This window comes from Quercus robur, chromosome 2 (genome assembly GCF_932294415.1).
Source record: "Quercus robur chromosome 2, dhQueRobu3.1, whole genome shotgun sequence".
In the NCBI taxonomy this organism is placed as follows: Eukaryota; Viridiplantae; Streptophyta; class Magnoliopsida; order Fagales; family Fagaceae; genus Quercus; species Quercus robur.
Window position 1 is genome coordinate 93,675,045 of NC_065535.1, and position 20,274 is coordinate 93,695,318.

At 42.5% G+C, this 20,274-nt stretch overlaps 1 protein-coding gene across 1 annotated transcript; it reads left to right on the forward strand.

Moving 5' to 3' along the window:
• The first annotated feature begins 16,451 nt into the window (after positions 1-16,451).
• Positions 16,452-19,011, forward strand: LOC126715912 (endochitinase-like). The gene is made up of 3 exons (XM_050416761.1): positions 16,452-16,938; positions 17,180-17,324; positions 18,451-19,011. The coding sequence occupies exons 1-3, from the start codon at positions 16,497-16,499 to the stop codon at positions 18,833-18,835; spliced, it is 972 nt and encodes a 323-aa protein (XP_050272718.1). The 5' UTR covers positions 16,452-16,496; the 3' UTR covers positions 18,836-19,011.
• The last annotated feature ends 1,263 nt before the right edge of the window (positions 19,012-20,274 follow it).

Here is a 20,274-nt window from a genome sequence, read left to right on the forward strand (position 1 = left end):
ATATGAATCCACGATCAACATTAGTAAACGTGTTCCCACCAACATTCGCTGCCTCATGTCATAATTCAAAAAAGGTGAACTTTTTTTTTTTCTCATAAAAAAAAAATAAAAAAGAAGGTGAACTTTTTTATCATTTCTATGTTTGACTAAGTAAATGCAGTTTTCAAGGTAACCCTTTTTAAGATATCGTGCTTTAGATTGTTTAATTTAATTAAAATTATAGTTGCATACTTGTATTAATCAATATAATACAAATAAATTATTTTTTTCAAAGACAATTTATTAGCCAATGAAAAATGCATGATCAAATTTGATTAAAGAATTTAAAATACATTTAATGAATTGTCTCTAAGTCTGAACATAATGTAAGAATGTCATAGACACTAGGGCCAATTGTCAACTACCACACGTCTTCAGAAAAAACATACACATCTTTCTGACTTTAAACAATTATGCTATAGATGAATGATATTAGAAGTTCGGAGTGTCGTGTTAGACTTGCTGCCGCAATTTCTCACCCACGTTCTCATTGACCAGTGGTGGATGTTTATTCTATTGGTAATCTATTCTATTTTGAAATATCTCAAAATATTATGTTTTTAAAATTAAAAGTTATTAATTTACTAATATTTCTATTATATTCTTACTTTATTTTGAAGACCATTTTTGATAAATTTATTTAAGAGTAGTTTTGAAAATTTACACTATTTTTTATAAAGAAAATATAAATTCTACTCTAGAATAATCTAAGTTTATATATGTGTGAAATTTCCTCCTAAAGACTTTGAATCCCAGCTCTTATCCCCTACACTTGTGGAGTGACCATGGCACCAAGGATGTGCAGTGGTAAAACTTATACATTTATATATAGCAAACAAGAGTAAGACAATAAATGATGTTCCCTTAAAAAGCTTAGATTTTTTAAACAGGACAAACAAATTAGGACAAAGGGAGTACATATTAAGCTCACTATGGTTGAATCCTTAACCCATCCTAGAAAAAATAAAAATGTTTAAGATACTACAAGTTTTACTACATGAAACTTAAAAACTGATATGGTAATGAATATGTTTTGTGGGTTTCAACTTTCAACCACCTCAAAACTAAATTTTGATTTGCGTATATCAAAAAAAAAAATTTGGTGACACATCATCAATTTGTAAGATTAATATGAAGTAAAACTTATAGTACATGTAGTACTACTCTTTAAAAAATCTATATTGGTCCATCTATATTTTACTAACACAAGTTACACAACATTTGGATATCGGGGCATGTCCCCCCCCCCCCCCCCCCCACCCCAAAAAAAAAGAAAAAAAAAAAAAGGAAATCTACTCTTATACTTATAGTAAAATTAATTTGTTTGTAAGACTAATATGTAGTAATACTTGTATTTTTTTTTGGTAATCAGGAAATTGCATTAAAACTAGAAATTAACAAGAGTTACAGGACAACGCCTGTTTAAATACAACTCAGAATTGTCAAATTCTAACAGAGGATTCACGTCCTCTAGAGGACTAGTAATACTTGTATTACTGTTCTTAAAAAAACTCTTGATTTATTTGTGTTTTACTTACACAACATTTGGATAGTCGGGCATTGTTGTGAAATTTTAAAGTACTCGCAAGTGTATGAATCGTACCGAAGTATAATTTGACAAGAACGAGGTCGAACCCACAGAGACTTGAATGAACGTAGGAAAATTAATCAAATCTTAACAAAATTAATCCTAATCTAGTTTAATAAAAATTGATTGTTTGCAATTAAATATACTAAGCAAATAATTAAACTAAGCAAAGATATAATATAAAATAGTAAAGAGATGTAAACAATCTAGAGAAAGGAATCAAGGTTTTGGAATCCGCCTTGTAAGTCATATCAGCATATATTTATAATCATTAATTTTTTCCAACTACTACATGATAATCTAGAAATCAATCTTGCTATCATGGAAAATATTATCATTAAAACTTCTATTTAAATATCTAAAGCATGCTCTTCTTCGCTTCCTAGGTATAAAATCAAATCATCAATTGCATCCAAGCCAAACAAATCACAAGAAATATCCAATTTTAAAATCAAGAAATAATAAACCAAGCATACAATTAATTAAGATAAATCCTAAATCATGAGAAAAACATGATTGAACTCATATCTAGAATCTGATTTTAGTCAATTGATATGAAGCAAAAACAATTTAAATCATTAAAGAACAACTATAATATTACCGATAATATTTAAGAAGCCACATGCGGCGGCACTGTCTCTTGCTCCAATTTTCTATTTGTCATCCCAGCCCTAGCACTAGCCTCCTGTGAATTTTTCCCTAAAGAGCCTTTAAATATGTCCAAGAATCCTATTACAAATTGAATTCATATTTGGAGAAAATTCCAGATTTTTAGACATCAATTAACCGACAATTTTGGCCTATTTAACTTCGGAATTTGGACTTTTGGTAAACTACAAAGTTGTAGCCCTTTAAGTTAACTTTCCAACCTAACTTGAATCATCTTGATTGGACGTCTGATCCAAAAGTTATGCCAAAAATACTAACTGATGTACAGCTAGAATCCTAATCCGAATTAAACTTGGATTTGGTACAAATTTCCTTTGATTCCTTACTCCAATTGAACTTAAATTTAATTGGGTTAGCCTTTTTTAACTTCATCATAACCCTTGTAAAAGTAAATTCCACTAGCTTTCTTCTTTGCACAAATTAACTTAATTAATTCCATTTTCCTACAAAAGACAAATTCACGCAATAAGATTCAATTAAGCACAAAGTTGATTATTCAGCATTATTCTAAGACCAAATATAAAATGCATGAATTAACTCAAAATAAGTATAATAATACTTTCTAGCAATGATATAAATATGCAAAATTAAGCTATTGTCAATGCATATCAAGCATAACCCAAAAAAAAAAAAAAAAAAAAAATCACTCTTATACTTATATATATTTAGATTAACTTAAACATTGTGGCTTAATTATTGTCAAGAACCTTGTAACTTAATTGACACCTCCTCATATACAAAGTGCTTAGAGGTTTAGGGAAGAAAATATTCAAGCTATGGCGGCATATTGTAACTGTGGGGGCCAGTTAATCAAGAGGTACTGTTAAGGCTGTACTAACTGGGCCTATGGCCCAATCCAAAGACATTAGCTAATCCGAGGATGGCCAGATAAGATTATAAGGGGAACGAAGTAAAGAAAAAAGTAAAGATAATATGAGATAAGTCCAACAAATGTCTGAGGAGAAAAGCCATCTCAAAAATAAGGGTCCGAGATCAGTAAGAGTGTCATATCATCATGAACTTTCTTCAAAGTTACATCACAACTAAGAGTTGGACGTTGAACAAGGGGTAAGAAAGGGGAAGGGCAACAAATATCTTCAAAAAGTTGCTACCTCCACATTAAATGCCTCCCAACTAACTCTCTGGCCGCATTAATGTAGAGGTGATGCCTGAACAATAGTTAAGCAGCCTTACAGCTACTAGATGATGGTTCTATGAGGTGTTGGATGGGACAAGAAGGAGTTTCTAGAATCTAACCTACACGTGTATGGTAAAGATGATACCAAGATTGTAATATATAGCATGGGAAGATGGACTAAAGAGAGGGATCAGAAAAAATCAAAAAATTTTGGTAATAATACTATGAGCTCTTGTAACTTTGTTCATGAAGAAGATAATATAATATAAGCTCCTCAGGCCACTCCGAAGACAGACTTTCTTATCTTACTTGTGTTTAATAGACTTAAATTAGCAAATTTTATCATTTTTCTTCTGGAGTAGATCTAGTTCTTTCATCCATGCTCTACAAATTTATTTTTTGAGCTTTTTGGGCTAAAACTCAATCATATATTGGGTCTAATCCAATTTCAGTCCTTACAGTAACTATCTAAAAAAAAAAGATTAACTTAATCGTGATCAATGTACATTAAAAAAGATTAATGAAAACGCATCAGCAGAGTCATCTTCTAAAAATGGCAAAAGTCAATGATCAATTACGGTGCATTTGAATGTAATTTTTTACTAAAAACTTATTTGTTTATTAGTTAAATAGGGATTTTGATTGAGGGAGTTCATCATGTAGCCATGAAAATGAAAAAGTGGGCCCTAGAGCCTTGATTTCTTGAGGAGAAAAGGCACGGGCTTCTAGCCCAATTTGCACAGTCGGAGAGATATGGGCCATATAAGCCTATCGCGTGATATCGGTAATGGATTGATCAGCGTGGCATATACTTAGCATTCATGAATCATATAATGGACAGATCAGCATGGCATATAATAAGTTTCTTTCTCATTAATAAAGTTAGTTACTTTATAATATATATATATATATAACAACCGTGCAACAAATTAAAATATCAATTAATGTTGTGAAAGTGTTATGAAAATATTATAGATGAAACACTTTTTTTTTTAATTAATACAATGTTATTCTTTAACAAAGTCAATTAATAGCATTTTAAATTTTTTATATACAAATGGACGAGTAAATAAAAATAATATAGTAGGAGTATAATAAGTATGATGTGTTGAATTTTATAAGAGGTCATCTAAAAAAAAAAATTGATATAAGTAATTGTAGGGGGGGTTTTTGGGGCTCAGGCCCAACAGGCGGACGATTCTGGCCCAAAGGTCCCTCAACAATGAATTTGTAGAGAGTAGGTTACAGAATTAGGTCTTTGACAGCGGGAACGTAGTTATGAACAAGCCATGCAACCAGTTGGACGTAGGGATATTCCTCCAAGCCTTTGGGATAACAATCTGTAGGGCTGTATCTTCTGCTTTTTATCTCTAACTCCTTTCTCTTTTTCTATGTTTTTCTTCCTTCTGCTTGCGATCCTTTGGCCATGGGGATCTCCTTCTCTTATATAGCATCCTTCCTAAGATCACGACCCTACACTTGTTAATCATCTGGGCCTCTACTTGAGTGCCTGTCCCATAGGACATCCTCCCGCTTTTCTGTGAGTTGCACTGGCCAAGATAATTCTGTGCTCCTGTCCTTTCCACATTAATGCGGCTGGAAAAGTAGCTCCTTGGCATTTAATGCGGCAATCGTGGTTGCCCCCCTCCCTGAACGTCATGCACTATTCCTTCGTATTGGATGACTTTTCGCCATGTATAGGGTGCGAATCGGATACTCACTTGGCGAGTCCGAGGAGGTACTCCTCCTCGGACGCCCCTAAGCAGGCCCGGCCCAACATGGTTAGGCTGGGATATCCTATGCCCATGCCTTTTCTTCTTGTCGTGGTTGGGCTTAGTACATGTACTATGGCCCAACGTCGACTGACGGATTTTACCCCCACAATAGCCCCTCAAAATTCCTGCCTTTTTTCTGGGTCCGAGGAGAAAAGGCGGGATTTTGATACTCACTAGACAGTTCGTGGTGAATCACTGCTTCACACGTGTAGGGGGGGAGCATGCCTTCATGTGCCTCATTTATGTTGAGGGCATTTAATGACCCAGGGGAAAGTAACCGCAGCTTTCGAGGTTTTACACTCGTCCAATCCAACGGTTGAAGACCGGATCTACGGTGGACAGCGTTTCACTCGCCTTAGACGTAAGTGCGTCTGTTCAACCTGTTCTGAGTATAATAGGTTTTGAGGGCGTTTGTCCCTCACTTTTGTCGAGCATTCCAATATTCAGAACGTCTCAGGGCTTTCTCCTTCAGTCCGTTCTCACTTCCGCTGCCATTCTCTTGAAGACTCCTTCGAGCTTCTTACCCGTAAGTGCGCGCTTCTTCCCCGTTATTCTTCATTAATCATACTGCCTTCAAGTTGTTTTTAGGATTAGAGGGGATGGGTAGGCTTGAGAAAATGGTAGATTCTCCGGCCGGTATGGCGGGCTTCAGGGCGAAGTATCGTATCCCACCGGAGGTAGGTTTAGAGTACTGTCATCTGGAGGACATTTTGCTCAAGCGGAGAACAGGGGAAGTCGCCATTCCAATGATAGCCTTCGTGGAAGGAGGAATGACTATTCCAATGGGGAGAATAACTAGGGATTACCTACGTGGTCATAGATTGGCCCCCCATCAATGCACCGCTAATCTGTTCCGGATCCTGGGGTGCGTCGAAACCCTGAACGATCAGATGAACCTCGGCCTCTCATGGCACGACGTGGTTCATCTTTATGAATGCCATAGGCTCGGCGACACATACTATCTAAAGTCCAGGACTGACGAAGTGAGGTTGATATCCTGCCTTCCGAAGTCCAGCAAAGGCTTGAAGGACGACCATTTAATCGTCTCCGGACCATGGTATGACGGCCCTCACTGTCCGACTAGGGCGGGAACGCCAGGTGGGGTGTCGTAGAACTAGATTCCGTGGGGAGGACTTTAGTTTCAAGCTCCTCCCCCTCCTTTTTCTTTTATTTTAAACTTGCTGGCTTGGTTGCATGTCTCCTCAGACTAACATAAACCTTTTAACGGCCTTTGCAGACAAGGAGCGAACATCCCCTCGGCTGAGCTTGGTCAATATCCCGGCCCTAAATTACCTCCTGAGGTCCGAGATCTTCGTTAGCGAGGATGGACAACTACGGTCGGCTCCTTTGATCTTGGACTACACTCCACTCACTCGAGCCCAGGTGGAAGCCGGACAAGCTATAAGGGCTGGTAGTCCGAGGTTGGCACGCATTGACGTTTCCATACCAGGGTTTCTCGCTGCCACAGACTTGCCTCCTATTCAGTTACCTCCCCAACGTGCCTTTCCCCCAGTAGTTATCCCAGAGGAGAAGGCTGGCTCTTCACATTCATCCTTAGAGGATCAGATAGACCAGTTTCAATTTACTGAGGAAGGGGAGGCTTCGGTCAGAGTAGTAGAGCTCTCCGACTCTGACGCTGATTTAGACCGCGCCTCAGCGGCTCCTGGTACTGGTTTGGTCATCGCCCAACTTGATATCAGCGAAGACACAGAAGAAGAAGAAGGAATGGATCTCCAGCCGAGAACTGGCCTCAAGGGTCTTCTATCTAACAGGTCCAAGGGGCAGACCTCCAAGGAAGTCTCAAAGGGACAGACCGTCCCCAAAGCTCCCGCTCCTCCTCCCCCTCCATCATCGGATGCGGCACTGCAGCCTATGCCTAACTTAAGGCGAAAAAGGCCTGTAGAAGAGACGGAGGAGGGAGAGGTTGCCCATGAGAAGGCCGGGCCTAAAAAGAAGGGCAAGGAAACGAAAGAGCCCCAAGAGAAAAGGACCAGGTCCACTGAGAGCCGAGATGAGGCGGCCATTCTGAGGGGACCACGAACGTGGTCTCCTCGGATCGAGTTAGATGGTCCTCCAATCCTCTGGGATGCGACCCTATGGGAATCCCAGCGAGAGCAGGCTTCGTTCTTGGCCGAGGCGCTGCAGCAGCCTCTTCTCTTGCCCCGTGACATGGAGGGTCTCAGGAAGACTCGTCAGCCAGAACTTTTCATGTCACTGAAAAGGGACATGGCCATGGTACGTGGAATCTTCTATCTTGTCTTTGTACTGAGTACCCTCCTATCGTCTTGTTTTGATATCGTCTTCATTTCCGTCCGAGCGCAGGTCACTCAACAAATTTATGTTGCTGAGGAGTGGGCCAAGAAGGCCCGTGAGGATATGCATAGGGAGGCTCAGTCCCGTTCTGCAGCTGAGAGGGCCGCTGGCGATCTCAAACGAGATTTTGATCGTCAGGGTAATGAACTAAAGGAGGTGAAGAAGGCCAATGCGAGTGCAGAGGCTGGCCTGAAAAATGCTGAAAAGCAAGCTGACGAGCTGCGCAAGCAGCTCCGTCTCTCTGAGGAAAGACTGGCAGCGGAGCAACAGGTGGTTTCAGAGCTTAAAGCTGAGCTTGCAAGGACCAAGGAGGAAGCTCGCTTGTCCAGGGAGGTTGCCGAGAGGGCTGTGGCGGCTTCATATGAACGTGGAGTCCACGATACTGAGGAGAGACTGGCCGAGGAAGTTGCCACCGTCTGCAGGGAATATGTCACTTCGACCTGGGGCGTGGCCATGGATCGAGCAGCCGTCCCCACAGATTCTGATCTCAGGAAAGCTGAGAACATCTTTTTCCCTGCGGAGATACGTGAGATTCCTGGCGAGGTCGCCTCCACTGAGCCTCCTCCAACAGACTCCTCTGTTCCCGAGACTGGGGGCACGGAGCAAGCTACGCAGGGCCAGTCACCCGAGGACAGTCTTCGCATCAGCAAGATCCTTGCCCAGGCCCAGGAAATCGCCCCAGAGAACCCAGCAGCGGACGATCAGCCTGCCCCGACTCAGGGCTCTTAGGGACGTAGTATAGGAACTCGTTCGTTTTGCTTTTTGTGCCTCGTTTTGTTTGACCCTTACTAATGTTTGTGAACCGAGTTACTTTGAACATTAAATGACAAAAGTTATTTCATTTCAGATATCATTGCTTTATTCTATTTTGTTTTCATCATGAATGGATATTGGTTTTGCCATTTTACTGCTGAAAGTCAAGCAATAATGAATGAATATGTTAGAATGGCGATACTTTATAATTGGGCTAAGAATCCGCGCAGGACTTGGGCTCCCTTTAACACTTATTGAGAATCGCACAACGGTTAATTTCCCCCAAGTCTGTGGTCTGAGGAGCCATCCAGGACTTGGGTTCTGTTTAACACTTATGGAGAATCGTATAACGGTTAATTTCCCCCAAGTCTGTGGTCCTAGGAGCCATGCAGGACTTGGGTTCTGTTTAACACTTATTGAGATTCGTTGCGTAGTTAATTTCCCCCAAGTCTGTGGTCCGAGGAGCCATGCAGGACTTGGGTTCTATTTAACACTTATTGAGAATCGTGGCGTGGTTAATTTCCCCCAAGTCTGTTGTCCGAGGAGCCATGCAGGACTTGGGTTCTGTTTAACACTTATTGAGAATTGTGGCGTGGTTAATTTCCCCCAAGTCTGTGGTCCGAGGAGCCATGCAGGACTTGGGTTCTGTTTAACACTTATTGAGAATCGTGGCGTGGTTAATTTCCCCCAAGTCTGTGGTCCGAGGAGCCATGCAGGACTTGGGTTTTGTTTAACACTTATTGAGATTCGTTGCGTGGTTAATTTCCCCCAAGTCTGTGGTCCGAGGAGCCATGCAGGACTTGGGTTCTGTTTAACACTTATTGAGATTCGTTGCGTGGTTAATTTCCCCCAAGTCTGTGGTCCGAGGAGCCATGCAGGACTTGGGTTCTGTTTAACACTTATTGAGATTCGTTGCGTGGTTAATTTCCCCCAAGTCTGTGGTCCGAAGAGCCATGCAGGACTTGGGTTCTGTTTAACACTTATTAAGAATCGTGACGTGGTTAATTTCCCCCAAGTCTGTGGTCCAAGGAGCCATGCAGGACTTGGGTTCTGTTTAACACTTATCCCAAATAGTTGTACAGTAAAACGGTATCAAGTATAGTGTTTTTCATTAATAAAAGTACCTTTTCAGGTTATTTACATTCCACGGACGTGGCACTACACGTTCGTCCAAGTCTTACAAAAAGTACGCTCCAATACCAGCCACTGATGTGATACGGTATGGGCCCTCCCAGTTTGGTCCAAGCTTTCCCCATGCAGGGTTCCTCGCGTTGCCCAGGACTTTCCTCATCACTAGGTCCCCGGGCGCCAAGGGTCTCGACTTCACCTTAGCGTCATAGCCCTGCTTGAGCTTTTGTTGATACTAAGCTAGGTGCACCATCGCGCTTTCCCTTCTCTCTTCGAGGAGGTCCAAGCTTTTTTCTAGAAGCCCATTGTTAGCAATGGGGGTTGAATGTAGTAGTCCTCTGGGAGGGAAAGTTTATCTCTAATGGGATGACGGCCTCGGCCCCGTAGGTCAACGACAAGGGGGTTTCTCCCGTGGATCGGCGGGGCGTGGTGCGGTACGTCCACAAGACATGGGCGAGTTCTTCAACCCACCTCCCTTTCGCGTCGTCCAACCTTTTCTTCAGCCCATTCACTATGGTTTTGTTGATGGCCTCTGCTTGTTCGTTACTCTGCGGGTAGGCTGGTGTAGAGTATCGGTTGACAATCCCCAGTTCACTGCAATATTCCCTAAAGGCCTTGCTGTCAAATTGGAGGTCATTGTCCGAGATTAGGGTGTGTGGGGTACCGAACCTGGTGACGATATTTTTCCAGATAAACTTCTTGACATTAACATCCCTAATGTTTGCCAGCGCTTCAGCCTCGACCCATTTCGTGAAGTAATCGGTGCCGACGAGAAGAAACTTCTTGTTCCCGGCAGCTTTGGGGAACGGACCTAGTATGTCTAGGCCCCATTGTGCGAATGGCCAGGGGCTGGACAGTGGGTTAAGTACTCCACCCGGCTGATGTATATTCGGAGCAAACCTTTGGCATTGGTCACACTTCTTCACATATTCCAGAGCCTCCTTATGCATGCTCGGCCACCAGTAACCCAACGTCATGGCCCTGTGGGAGAGGGACCGTCCCCCCGTATGGCTTCCGCAAATCCCCTCGTGCAACTCCTCCAGAATGAGTTCCATAGCCCCTGGGTGCACACACAGCAAGTATGGCCCTGAGAATGAACGTCAGTAAAGCTTGGAGTCCTCGGACAACCAGAATCGAGGAGCTCTCCTCCAGATTTTGTCAGCCTCGACTTTATCGTCCGGTAAGGAGTCGTGCTTCAAGTACCGGACAAGAGGGTCCATCCAGCTTGATCCCTCACCGACGTTGTGTACCCGAATAGCGTTAGCCTCCTCTTCCGTTGGGCGGCAAAGGTCCTCGACCAAAATAACCCGCGGAAGGGGCTGAGCCGAGGAGGTGGCCAACGTGGCCAGAGAATCGGCGTGGGTATTCCCGCTTCTAAGTACATGCGTTAAACGGAAGTCGTCGAAGTGGGCTTGTAGGCGTTTAGCTCGGGCAAGGTACCGTTGCATTCTTTCATCCTTCGCCTCCAATTCCCAGCTTACTTGCCCCACTATGAGTCTCGAATCCGAGAATATGCTCGCGCATTTCCCACCCAACTTCCGGATCATAGACATCCCCTCCAGCAGTGCCTCATACTCGGCTTCATTATTCGTTGCCGGGAATCCCAGTCTCAACGACTTTTCCAAGGTTACACCTTCGGGAGAGATTAGAACGAGCCCCACCCCAGAGCCCCTTTGGTTTGCTGCACCATCGATGTATGCTCTCCACTTATCGTGTTCTTGCAGAGAAATCGTGCTGACCAATTTCCTACCGTCACTCGGTGATCCCGACACTTCCTCCCCTTCCAAGGTAGGCTCCGCAAATTCAGCTACCAGATCGGCGAGGACTTGACCCTTTATGGCGGTGCGAGGCATGTATCTGATGTCGAAGGCGCTCAAGATGGTTCCCCATTTAGCTACTCTCCCCGTGTAGTCGGCGCTACGGAGGACTGATTTCAGTGGAAGTTGGGTTAGCACAATCACTGTATGTGCCTGAAAATAGTGGGGGAGCTTCTTTGTAGCTTGCACGACAGCCAATATTGCCTTTTCGAGGGGGAGGTACCGGGTCTCCGCCTCCTGTAGCGACTTGCTTACGTAATACACAGGCCGCTGCGTGCCGTTGTCCTCTCAGATTAGTACTAGGCTCACCGCATGAGCGGCGACTGCGATGTATGCATACAACACCTCATCGGCCTCGGGACTGGACATGATCGGTGGTCGGGCGAGGTATTCCTTGAGCTATAGGAATGCTAAATCACACTCTTCAGTCCACTCAAAACCCTTCCACTTGTGCAATAGGAGGAAAAAAGGCCTGCATCTGTCCGTTGAGCGGGAGATGAAACGGTTTAAAGCTGCTCTCATGCCGGTAAGCTTCTGGACATCTTTGGGATTCCGAGGAGGCTGCATACTGTGAATGGCCCTTATTTGGTCAAGGTTAACCTCGATTCCCCGGTGGGTTACCATGTAGCCAAGGAATTTCCCCAATCCCACCCCAAATGAGCACTTGGATGCGTTCAGTCGCAGCTTGTACCTTCTCAGGATTTGAAACACTTCATCGAGGTCTCTGATGTGGTCGGTCACCAATTTACTCTTTACTACCATATCGTCTATATACATCTCGATAGTTTTTCCCATCTGTTGCTCAAACATCCTAGTCATCATCCTTTGATAGGTCGACCCGGCATTCTTCAGGCCAAAAGGCATCACCTTGTAATGATAGTTGCCAACTGGGGTGACGAAAACAGTTTTTTCCTGGTCTTCGGTGGCCAGGGATATCTGATGGTAGCCCTGGAAAGCGTCCAAAAAACTCATTCGGGGATGCCCGACAGTTGTGTCTACCAGTCGGTCTATCCGCGGCATCGGGAAAAGATCCTTCAGGCAGGCCTTATTTAAGTCCGTGAAGTCCACGCAGACTCGCCACTTCCCGCTCTTCTTCTTCACCACGACTGTGTTCGCCAACCATTCGGGGTAGAATACTTCCTTGATAGCCCCAGCTCTCTTCAATTTTGCGACTTCCTCTCTCACAGCGTCCGCATGCTCCTTTGACGGGCGTCGGGGAGGCTGCTTCTTTGGTGTAATAGCCGGATTAACGTTAAGGTGATAACGTATTAGGTCTGAGTCAACCCCGGGGGCTTCGTAAGGATCCCAGGCGAATACGTCCTCATTTCGTCGAAGAAAATTAATTAGCGCCGACTTCTCCTGTGCTAGTAATTCTGAGCCAATTTGGAAAAATCTCTCGGGGTCTGACCCGACGAGCACTTTCTCTAGCTCCTCACAGCTCACCTCCATGGCCGGTTCTTCATTACCCGTAGCTAGGACCAGGGTCCTTGATTGCTATAAGTTATTCCCGGCTGAAGTGGAGGGTCCGCTGCTTGATCGGTGAGAAATTACCGATACCATGCATTGCCTGGCCATTCCTTGGTCCCCTACTATTTCTTTGATTCGACCCTCTGACGGATATTTCACTTTCTGGTGCAGGGTTGACGACACAGCTCCTAGTGCATGAAGCCATGGCCGTGCCACAATTGCTGTGTAGGGGGAGTATGCGTCCACCACGATGAAGTCCACTTCCACTACTTCTGAGTCTGTTTGCACAGGCAACCTAATCATGCCTTTTGGGATGACGATTTTTCCCTCAAAGCTAAACAGGGGTGAATCGTATGGCGACAGGTCTTCCTGCTTCAAATTCAGCCCCTTATACAAGTCTGGGTACATCACCTCCACGGCGCTACCCTGATCAACTAACACCCTCTTCACGTCATAACCTCCTATTCTGAGCGTCACGACTAGGGCATCTTCATGGGGTTGAATAGTTCCCTCCTTATCCTCCTCCGTGAACCCAATTAATGGCAGGGCCCTCTCTCTGGCTCTCTTGGATCCTCTTTCGCCTGGCTCTGTCGGGAACCTACCCACTAACATCACTCTGAACGGGCCGGAACCGGTTCTCCCAGGTGCGGCAAGAATGACATTTATCGTGCCTATGGACGGCCTCAAGGCGCTCTGCCTGGTATCGACATTTGACTGCTCAGGGCGGTGCAACAGATGCCTTAGCTTTCCTTCTCGGACAAGTCAATCCAAATAATTTTTCAGGTTCCTACATTCGTCAGTGACGTGACCAGGCTCTTGGTGATACGCACAGTATAGATTCTGATTGCGTTTTGAGGGGTCGCCTGCCATCCTATTCTGCCATTGAAAGAAGGGTTCGCGCTTTATCTTCTCCAGGATCTCGTGCAATGGTTCTCAGAACACAGTGTGGACTACCTGAGCCCCTGTAGATCCAGATTGTTCCATATAATCTCTCCTCGGCTTATTACTGCTATTGAAGCGGTCCGACCTGAAGTCCCTCCTCTCCTGAGGGACAAACTTCGCCTTTCCCTTCCCAATCTGCTGGTCCTCTTTGACCCTTTTATACTTGTCTATCCTGTCCATGAGTTGTCGCACGCTGGTGACTGGTTTCCCAGTAAGAGACTTTCTCAAGCCATGCTCTGTCGGCAGGCCCCTTTTGAAGGTACTGATGGCGACGTCATCGTGGTTTCCTTCTACCTCGTTGTACGTCTCCCAATATCTGTTCGAGTAGGCCTTCAGCGTTTCTCCTTCTCGCATGGATAAGGATAAGAGGGAATCGAGGGGCCGAGGGACTCTAGTGCTGGTGATGAAACGGGAACCAAAAGCCTGCGTCAGCTGTTTAAAGGAGTCTATGGAATTCGGTGGGAGGGCATCAAACCATCTCATGGCCAGGGGTCCCAGGCTGGACGGAAACACCTTACACATTAACGCCTCGTCCCTGGAGTGGACGGCCATCCTTTGGTTGAATTGGCTCACGTGCTCCACTGGGTCAGTTCGACCATTGTATAGGGTAAACGTTGGCTGATTAAACCGCCGAGGAAGCACCGCCCTCTCTATTCTACGGGTAAATGGCGACTGGGAGATTCGATACAGGGCCTTGCTCATGGCGTCATTGACTAGGCCTTGGTAAGGTGGGCCTTTGCGACCGCGTTTGTGAGGTCGTTCTTCCTCATAGGAGAACGTCTCGCTCAGAGGGGTTCTCGTCCTTCGTCTGTATTCATCATCCTCACCACTGCTAGTATCCGAAATGGGCGAAGGATGTTTTTGCTGGGCTCGACGCAGCTTCTTTTTCAAATCATCAATCTCTTGCTGTAGAGCCTTCCACTCGTTGTGCTGGTGGGACACGTGATCTTTCCCTCTCGAGCGACTTCTACTCGTGTGAGAGGTGTTCACACTGCCCTCTCGTTGATTATCTTGGTCCGTCGCTCGTTCAAGGTTTACAAAGTTGTCCTGTCGTTGAGATTCTGCACGTCCGGTTTGGCGCGGACCTGATCCTTCCATCCCTTACTGTTTCACTTGTCGAGACACAAGTTCTCCCCACAGACGGCGCCAATTGTAGGGGGGGTTTTTGGGGCTCAGGCCCAACAGGCGGGCGATTCTGGCCCAAAAGTCCCTCAACAATGAATTTGTAGAGAGTAGGTTACAGAACTAGGTCTTTGACAGCGGGAACGTAGTTATGAACAAGCCATGCAACCAGTTGGACGTAGGGATATTCCTCCAAGCCTTTGGGATAACAGTCCGTGGGGCTGTATCTTCTGCTTTTTATCTCTAACTCCTTTCTCTTTTTCTATGTTTTTCTTCCTTCTGCTTGCGATCCTTTGGCCATGGGGATCTCCTTCTCTTATATAGCATCCTTCCTAAGATCACGACCCTACACTTGTTAATCATCTGGTCCTCTACTTGAGTGCCTGTCCCATAGGACATCCTCCCTCTTTTCTGTGAGTTGCACTGGCCAAGATAATTCTGTGCTCCTGTCCTTTCCACATTAATGCGGCTGGAAAAGTAGCTCCTTGGCATTTAATGCGGCAATCGTGGTTGCCCCCCTCCCTGAACGTCATGCACTATTCCTTCGTATTGGATGACTTTTCGCCATGTATAGGGTGCGAATCGGATACACACTTGGCGAGTCCGAGGAGGTACTCCTCCTCGGACGCCCCTAAGCAGGCCCAGCCCAACATGTTTGGGCTGGGATATCCTATGCCCATGCCTTTTCTTCTTGTCGTGGTTGGGCTTAGTACATGTACTATGGCCCAACGTCGATTGACGGATTTTACCCCCACAGTAATATATTTTACTATATAATATTTTTTTTTAAAATACTTCTTATATATACAATATAATTGGGCATAAGAGTAAATTCATACAAAATATCTTTTTATCCTCTTATTTTTCGTCTCAATTAAGCAAAGAAAATTTATATTGTATTAAATTTCCATCCTTCCAACCAAACACTAGTGATAGAAACCTAAAATCTTTTTTATTCCTTCACTTTTTATTATCCCAACATTTTTCGTGCTCTCACTTTTTCATCATCCCAAGTCCCAACCAAAAAGAGTGATGTAATACAAGATATACATGTAGATTTATGATATTTAATCTTAATCATAAAATTAATCAATTTCAAATGAAGAGAATCCTGCACCTCTTTTTTTTTTTTTTCGCTAAATGAAAAAATGGGGTCTCCGATGTGGGTTTATCAGCCCTACACTACGTGACGGTAATAAATAATACCACGTATACCACACGGAACTTGCTGAGACTATCATTCAAACCACTCCATTCTGGGTGTTAGGACAAAACTCCTACCATCAGGCCACACCCATGTGGTGAATCCTGCACTTATATGATAGAAACAAATGGTATTGATAATTACCATCAAGATAATCCATTTATATTTACACCAAGAGATCAATCAAAGAGTGGCACTATTTTTGTCCCCTTTTTCCAATGTTGACATGATAAATTGAGAAAAATCTTGTGCCACATAAAGTGGCATAGAAAAAGCCACAATTCGCCCATGTGACGAGTTGTGGTTGGTGGAGGGTGTCGGTGGGACACCCCTCCACCATGTAAATAGTCCTTAAATAAGACAAGCAGTCCATATTGACTAGAATTAATTGACCGAAGGATAGTCAAGAAAAATCAATAGGGACAAAAAAATAAAAATAAAAATAAAAAACCAACACCGTACGTACAGAGACTTGAATCTCATCCATTTAACCAAAGCCATCACATGCTCTCTCACACACACACACAGACACAAAGCAAAAATGAAGTCCTACATGTTTATTCTCTTGAGTTTGGCTTTCTTGCTAGGAAGTACCTGGGCAGAACAATGTGGAAGACAAGCTAATGGTGCTATTTGTCCAAATGGGCTATGTTGTAGCCAACATGGATGGTGTGGCACCACAACCGAGTACTGCGGAAATGGTTGCCAAAGCCAATGTAAGCCTGCAGCAACTACACCTTCCAAACCAACCCCAACCCCTAGTGGTGGTGGTGGTGATGTTGGCAGCCTCATCAGCCTCTCTCTATTCAATGAACTGCTTAAACATCGCAACGATAACGGCTGCCCCAGTCACGGATTCTATACCTACGATGCTTTCATCACTACTGCTCGATCTTTTGGTGGGTTTGGCACCACTGGTGATGTTAATACTCGTAAAAGGGAGCTTGCTGCTTTCTTGGCTCAAACTTCTCATGAGACTACAGGTATAATTAGTTTGATTAATATTTAAGTCTGAAATATTAACAATAAGTCACAAGAATTAGTTTTCAGAAAAAATAAATAAATAAATAACAATTATTGTTGAAGATAAGTGTCTATTTGGCTTTCTTGCCTTTCATTCAGAGTATGAGTCATTATCTCTTAACATTAATTATTGTTGATTTAGTTGTTAATGTAGTGGATTTGTTAACTCATATAGTATGGTAATATGGTTATTTTGTGTAGGAGGGTGGGCAAGTGCACCAGATGGTCCATATGCATGGGGATATTGCTTTATAAGGGAGAAAAAAATGGAAACTAATTGTGATAACAAAGCGCCATGCCCTCCTGGCAAACAATATTATGGAAGAGGACCCATCCAACTCACTCAGTACGTCTCTCATGCTAGTCACTTGTGAATTTCTTGAAACTCAACCAAAATAAAACGTAGAAATACTACATGATCTGCATCTATATCCATGGTTGCAAGTTGCAACTAGCTAACACACTCATGCTAGATGACATACATTGCACAAGTTGTTTTACATGAAAAGTGTCTCAAAGTTGCAAATATTTGATGGGATTTTTGTTGATGTTAGGCAATGTACGTGCATATATGGAAGATTAGAACAATCACTTGGTTTTATCAGAAGGTCTCCATTTAAATGGAAGATTTAGAAAGCTTAGAATCTTATTCTACCATTAATAGAACTAACTTGCCACTTGGGTTCGATGAAAATTGTGTCTCAAGTTACAATTCTATGATGGAAAAGTTGTAAGTGTTTATTTTGAAGATTCAAACATTCATGAGATCGTCTTCATTGGCTTTATCACAAGGTCTCCATTTAAATGCAGATTTAGGGCTTAAAATGTTACACGTCCTGTATTACTAAATAGAACATTATTGGAATATTCGTTTGCCTAACATTAATTCAACTGACATGCTTCAGACAAATTATACGGAATTGAATTGGTCAAAAGATTGTCAAAATTCAAGGGAACCCACTTTCTGTAGATGTTTGTACTAGTCAAATTGAATTCTGCAACCAAACTTTAATGATGTTATCCTCACATGTGAGATGTGACTTCGATAATTTTTCACAATTTCAAACTTTTTTTTTTTTTTTTGTAAGAGACAGTTTCAACTTAGTTTTATTTTTTATGATGGTTTTTTACCATCAAATCAAGATTTTTTTTTTTTTTTTTTTTTTTTTGCGTAGGTAAAGATCAATCAAACTCTAAATTTCTTATCTTACAATAAAAGACTTTACCTATTAAATTAATTGCAATCCATTTCACAATTGCAAACTTCAATTATTGCAATATCCTTTTTATTTAATTTCATTATTTACATCACATTTATTATAGACTATGTCAACAAATTTTTTTTTTTTTTTAAATTATGTTCATAGACATATACATGAGCCTGTCAACACAATAGTTTGGAGCATATACTAAATTTAACTTTCTATACCATGACACTGACATTGATTATTGATCTTTTTTAACTTCATCAGCAATTACAACTATGATTTAGTTGGTAAAGCCATCAAGGTGGACCTAATAAACAATCCAGATCTTGTAGCCACAGACCCAATGATCTCATTCAAGACAGCTATATGGTTTTGGATGACTCCACAGGCCAACAAGCCATCAAGCCACGATGTCATCATAGGCCAATGGACACCATCCCCTGCAGATACATCAGCTGGTCGAGTCCCAGGCTATGGTGTCATCACTAATATAATCAATGGTGGTCAAGAATGTGGGAAAAGTTCTAATGATAAGGAGGCTTATGAGAAGGTGGCTAATAGGATAGGGTTCTATAAGAGGTACTGTGGCATTTTGGGACTGGACTATGGAAACAATTTGGATTGCTATAATCAAAAGCCCTTTGGTTAAATTGCTCTACTCAAGACTCATGACTCATGAGTATTATAGTAATACTACTGCTGCTAAGTAATAAATATCCAACAGGAGAAAATAAAGAGCAATAATCTTATGTATCTGGAAAATCTCTTTCTCTAGTAGAAAAACTTCTATTATGTTAGAAGCAGTAAAGTGAGTTTGGTTAATAATTTTGATGCCCATATTTGCAAATGCATGCAATTTTTTTTTTTTTTTTTTTTTTTTTGAATACTACATTAAGATACCATCAATTATTTTGATGTGAGGAATGAGGGCTTTAGTTCTCTAATAGCCATTGGTTGTAGAAATTGACATATCATGTGTAAGGACCAAATTTGGGTTTCTCGCCCAAATGATAGATGGACTTAGGCCCAAAAGGTCTAATACAATGAATTTATAAAGTGTGGGTTGGAAAACTGGGTTTTAATAAATCGGTCCACAAATGAAGTGGATTCAAATGTCAAGAAAATGTAAATGGACTAGTTTAATCTAAAAAAAATTGTCCTCAGCGTAGTCCGAGGAGATCAGTGTTTTTCTTTCTATTTCTGATCCCCCTTTCCTCAGGGGTCTCTTACATTATATATCTCCCTTTGAATGATCTTGGCCTTCCACTTATCGATTTTCCAAGCCACCACTTGAGTGCTTGTCCCATCAGACACCTTCATAGGCTCTTTGTGAGTTGGGCGACTAAGACAACACTATTCAGGGGTCTTCTCCACATAAATGCGGCCAGAGAATTAGCTGCAGAGCATTCAATGCATTGGTAGCAGCTTTTTCTTAAATATTTCTCAACTCCCACTTTGTCCCATACATTCACAGTGCATATCCTTATCAACAAAACATCCTGGAATGTCACTCAGGATAATAGAGCTCACCTTCTGACCGCTTCTTTGTTTAGCCGAGGAGATACTTCTCCTCGGCTTACCTCTCCCAACCTTTACAGCCATAGTTTACTCATGAAGTTCTTGGTCTTATTCATTCCTTACTGTTGATCTATTCTCGAACCACTATGCCTCCTTGGACAAGCCTAAGGCCCAATATATATTTGGGCCTGCGTCCCCACATCATGGATAGGGGTTTCCTTGAAAAAGAGACAAGAGGTCATGAAAATAATTATATTTTTCATAAAGTAATTGTAGTAGCAACATTTTTTGTGTCAAAGCCAAAACATTGCCCTAACATAATTTTTTTGGTAATGGTGATAGAAGAAGCTTTAAGAAAAAGTTATTTAGGTAATCTTTGTGCCTAAAAAAAGAAATAATCTTTGGAGCCTAGGAATTAAGCAATAAGCTTCAGTATATTTTTCTTATGAAATAGTGGCGATGGCAATCATTGGTTTGTTAAAGCATTCAAATTTCCTTTAAAATACTTCTTATAACTAAAGGACAGTTTGAGATCCGTTTATTTTACTGAAATTGAAATTTTTTTGCTAA

What these genes read in the sequence shown, in the direction of transcription:
- LOC126715912 (XM_050416761.1), top strand. Translation starts at nt 16,497, where the DNA reads ATGAAGTCCTACATGTTTATTCTCTTGAGTTTGGCTTTCTTGCTAGGA. An exon ending in AACTTCTCATGAGACTACAG is followed by an intron (nt 16,939 to 17,179) that starts GTATAATTAGTT and finishes TATTTTGTGTAG; the next exon opens with GAGGGTGGGCAAGTGCACCA. An exon ending in GGACCCATCCAACTCACTCA is followed by an intron (nt 17,325 to 18,450) that starts GTACGTCTCTCA and finishes TAACTTCATCAG; the next exon opens with CAATTACAACTATGATTTAG.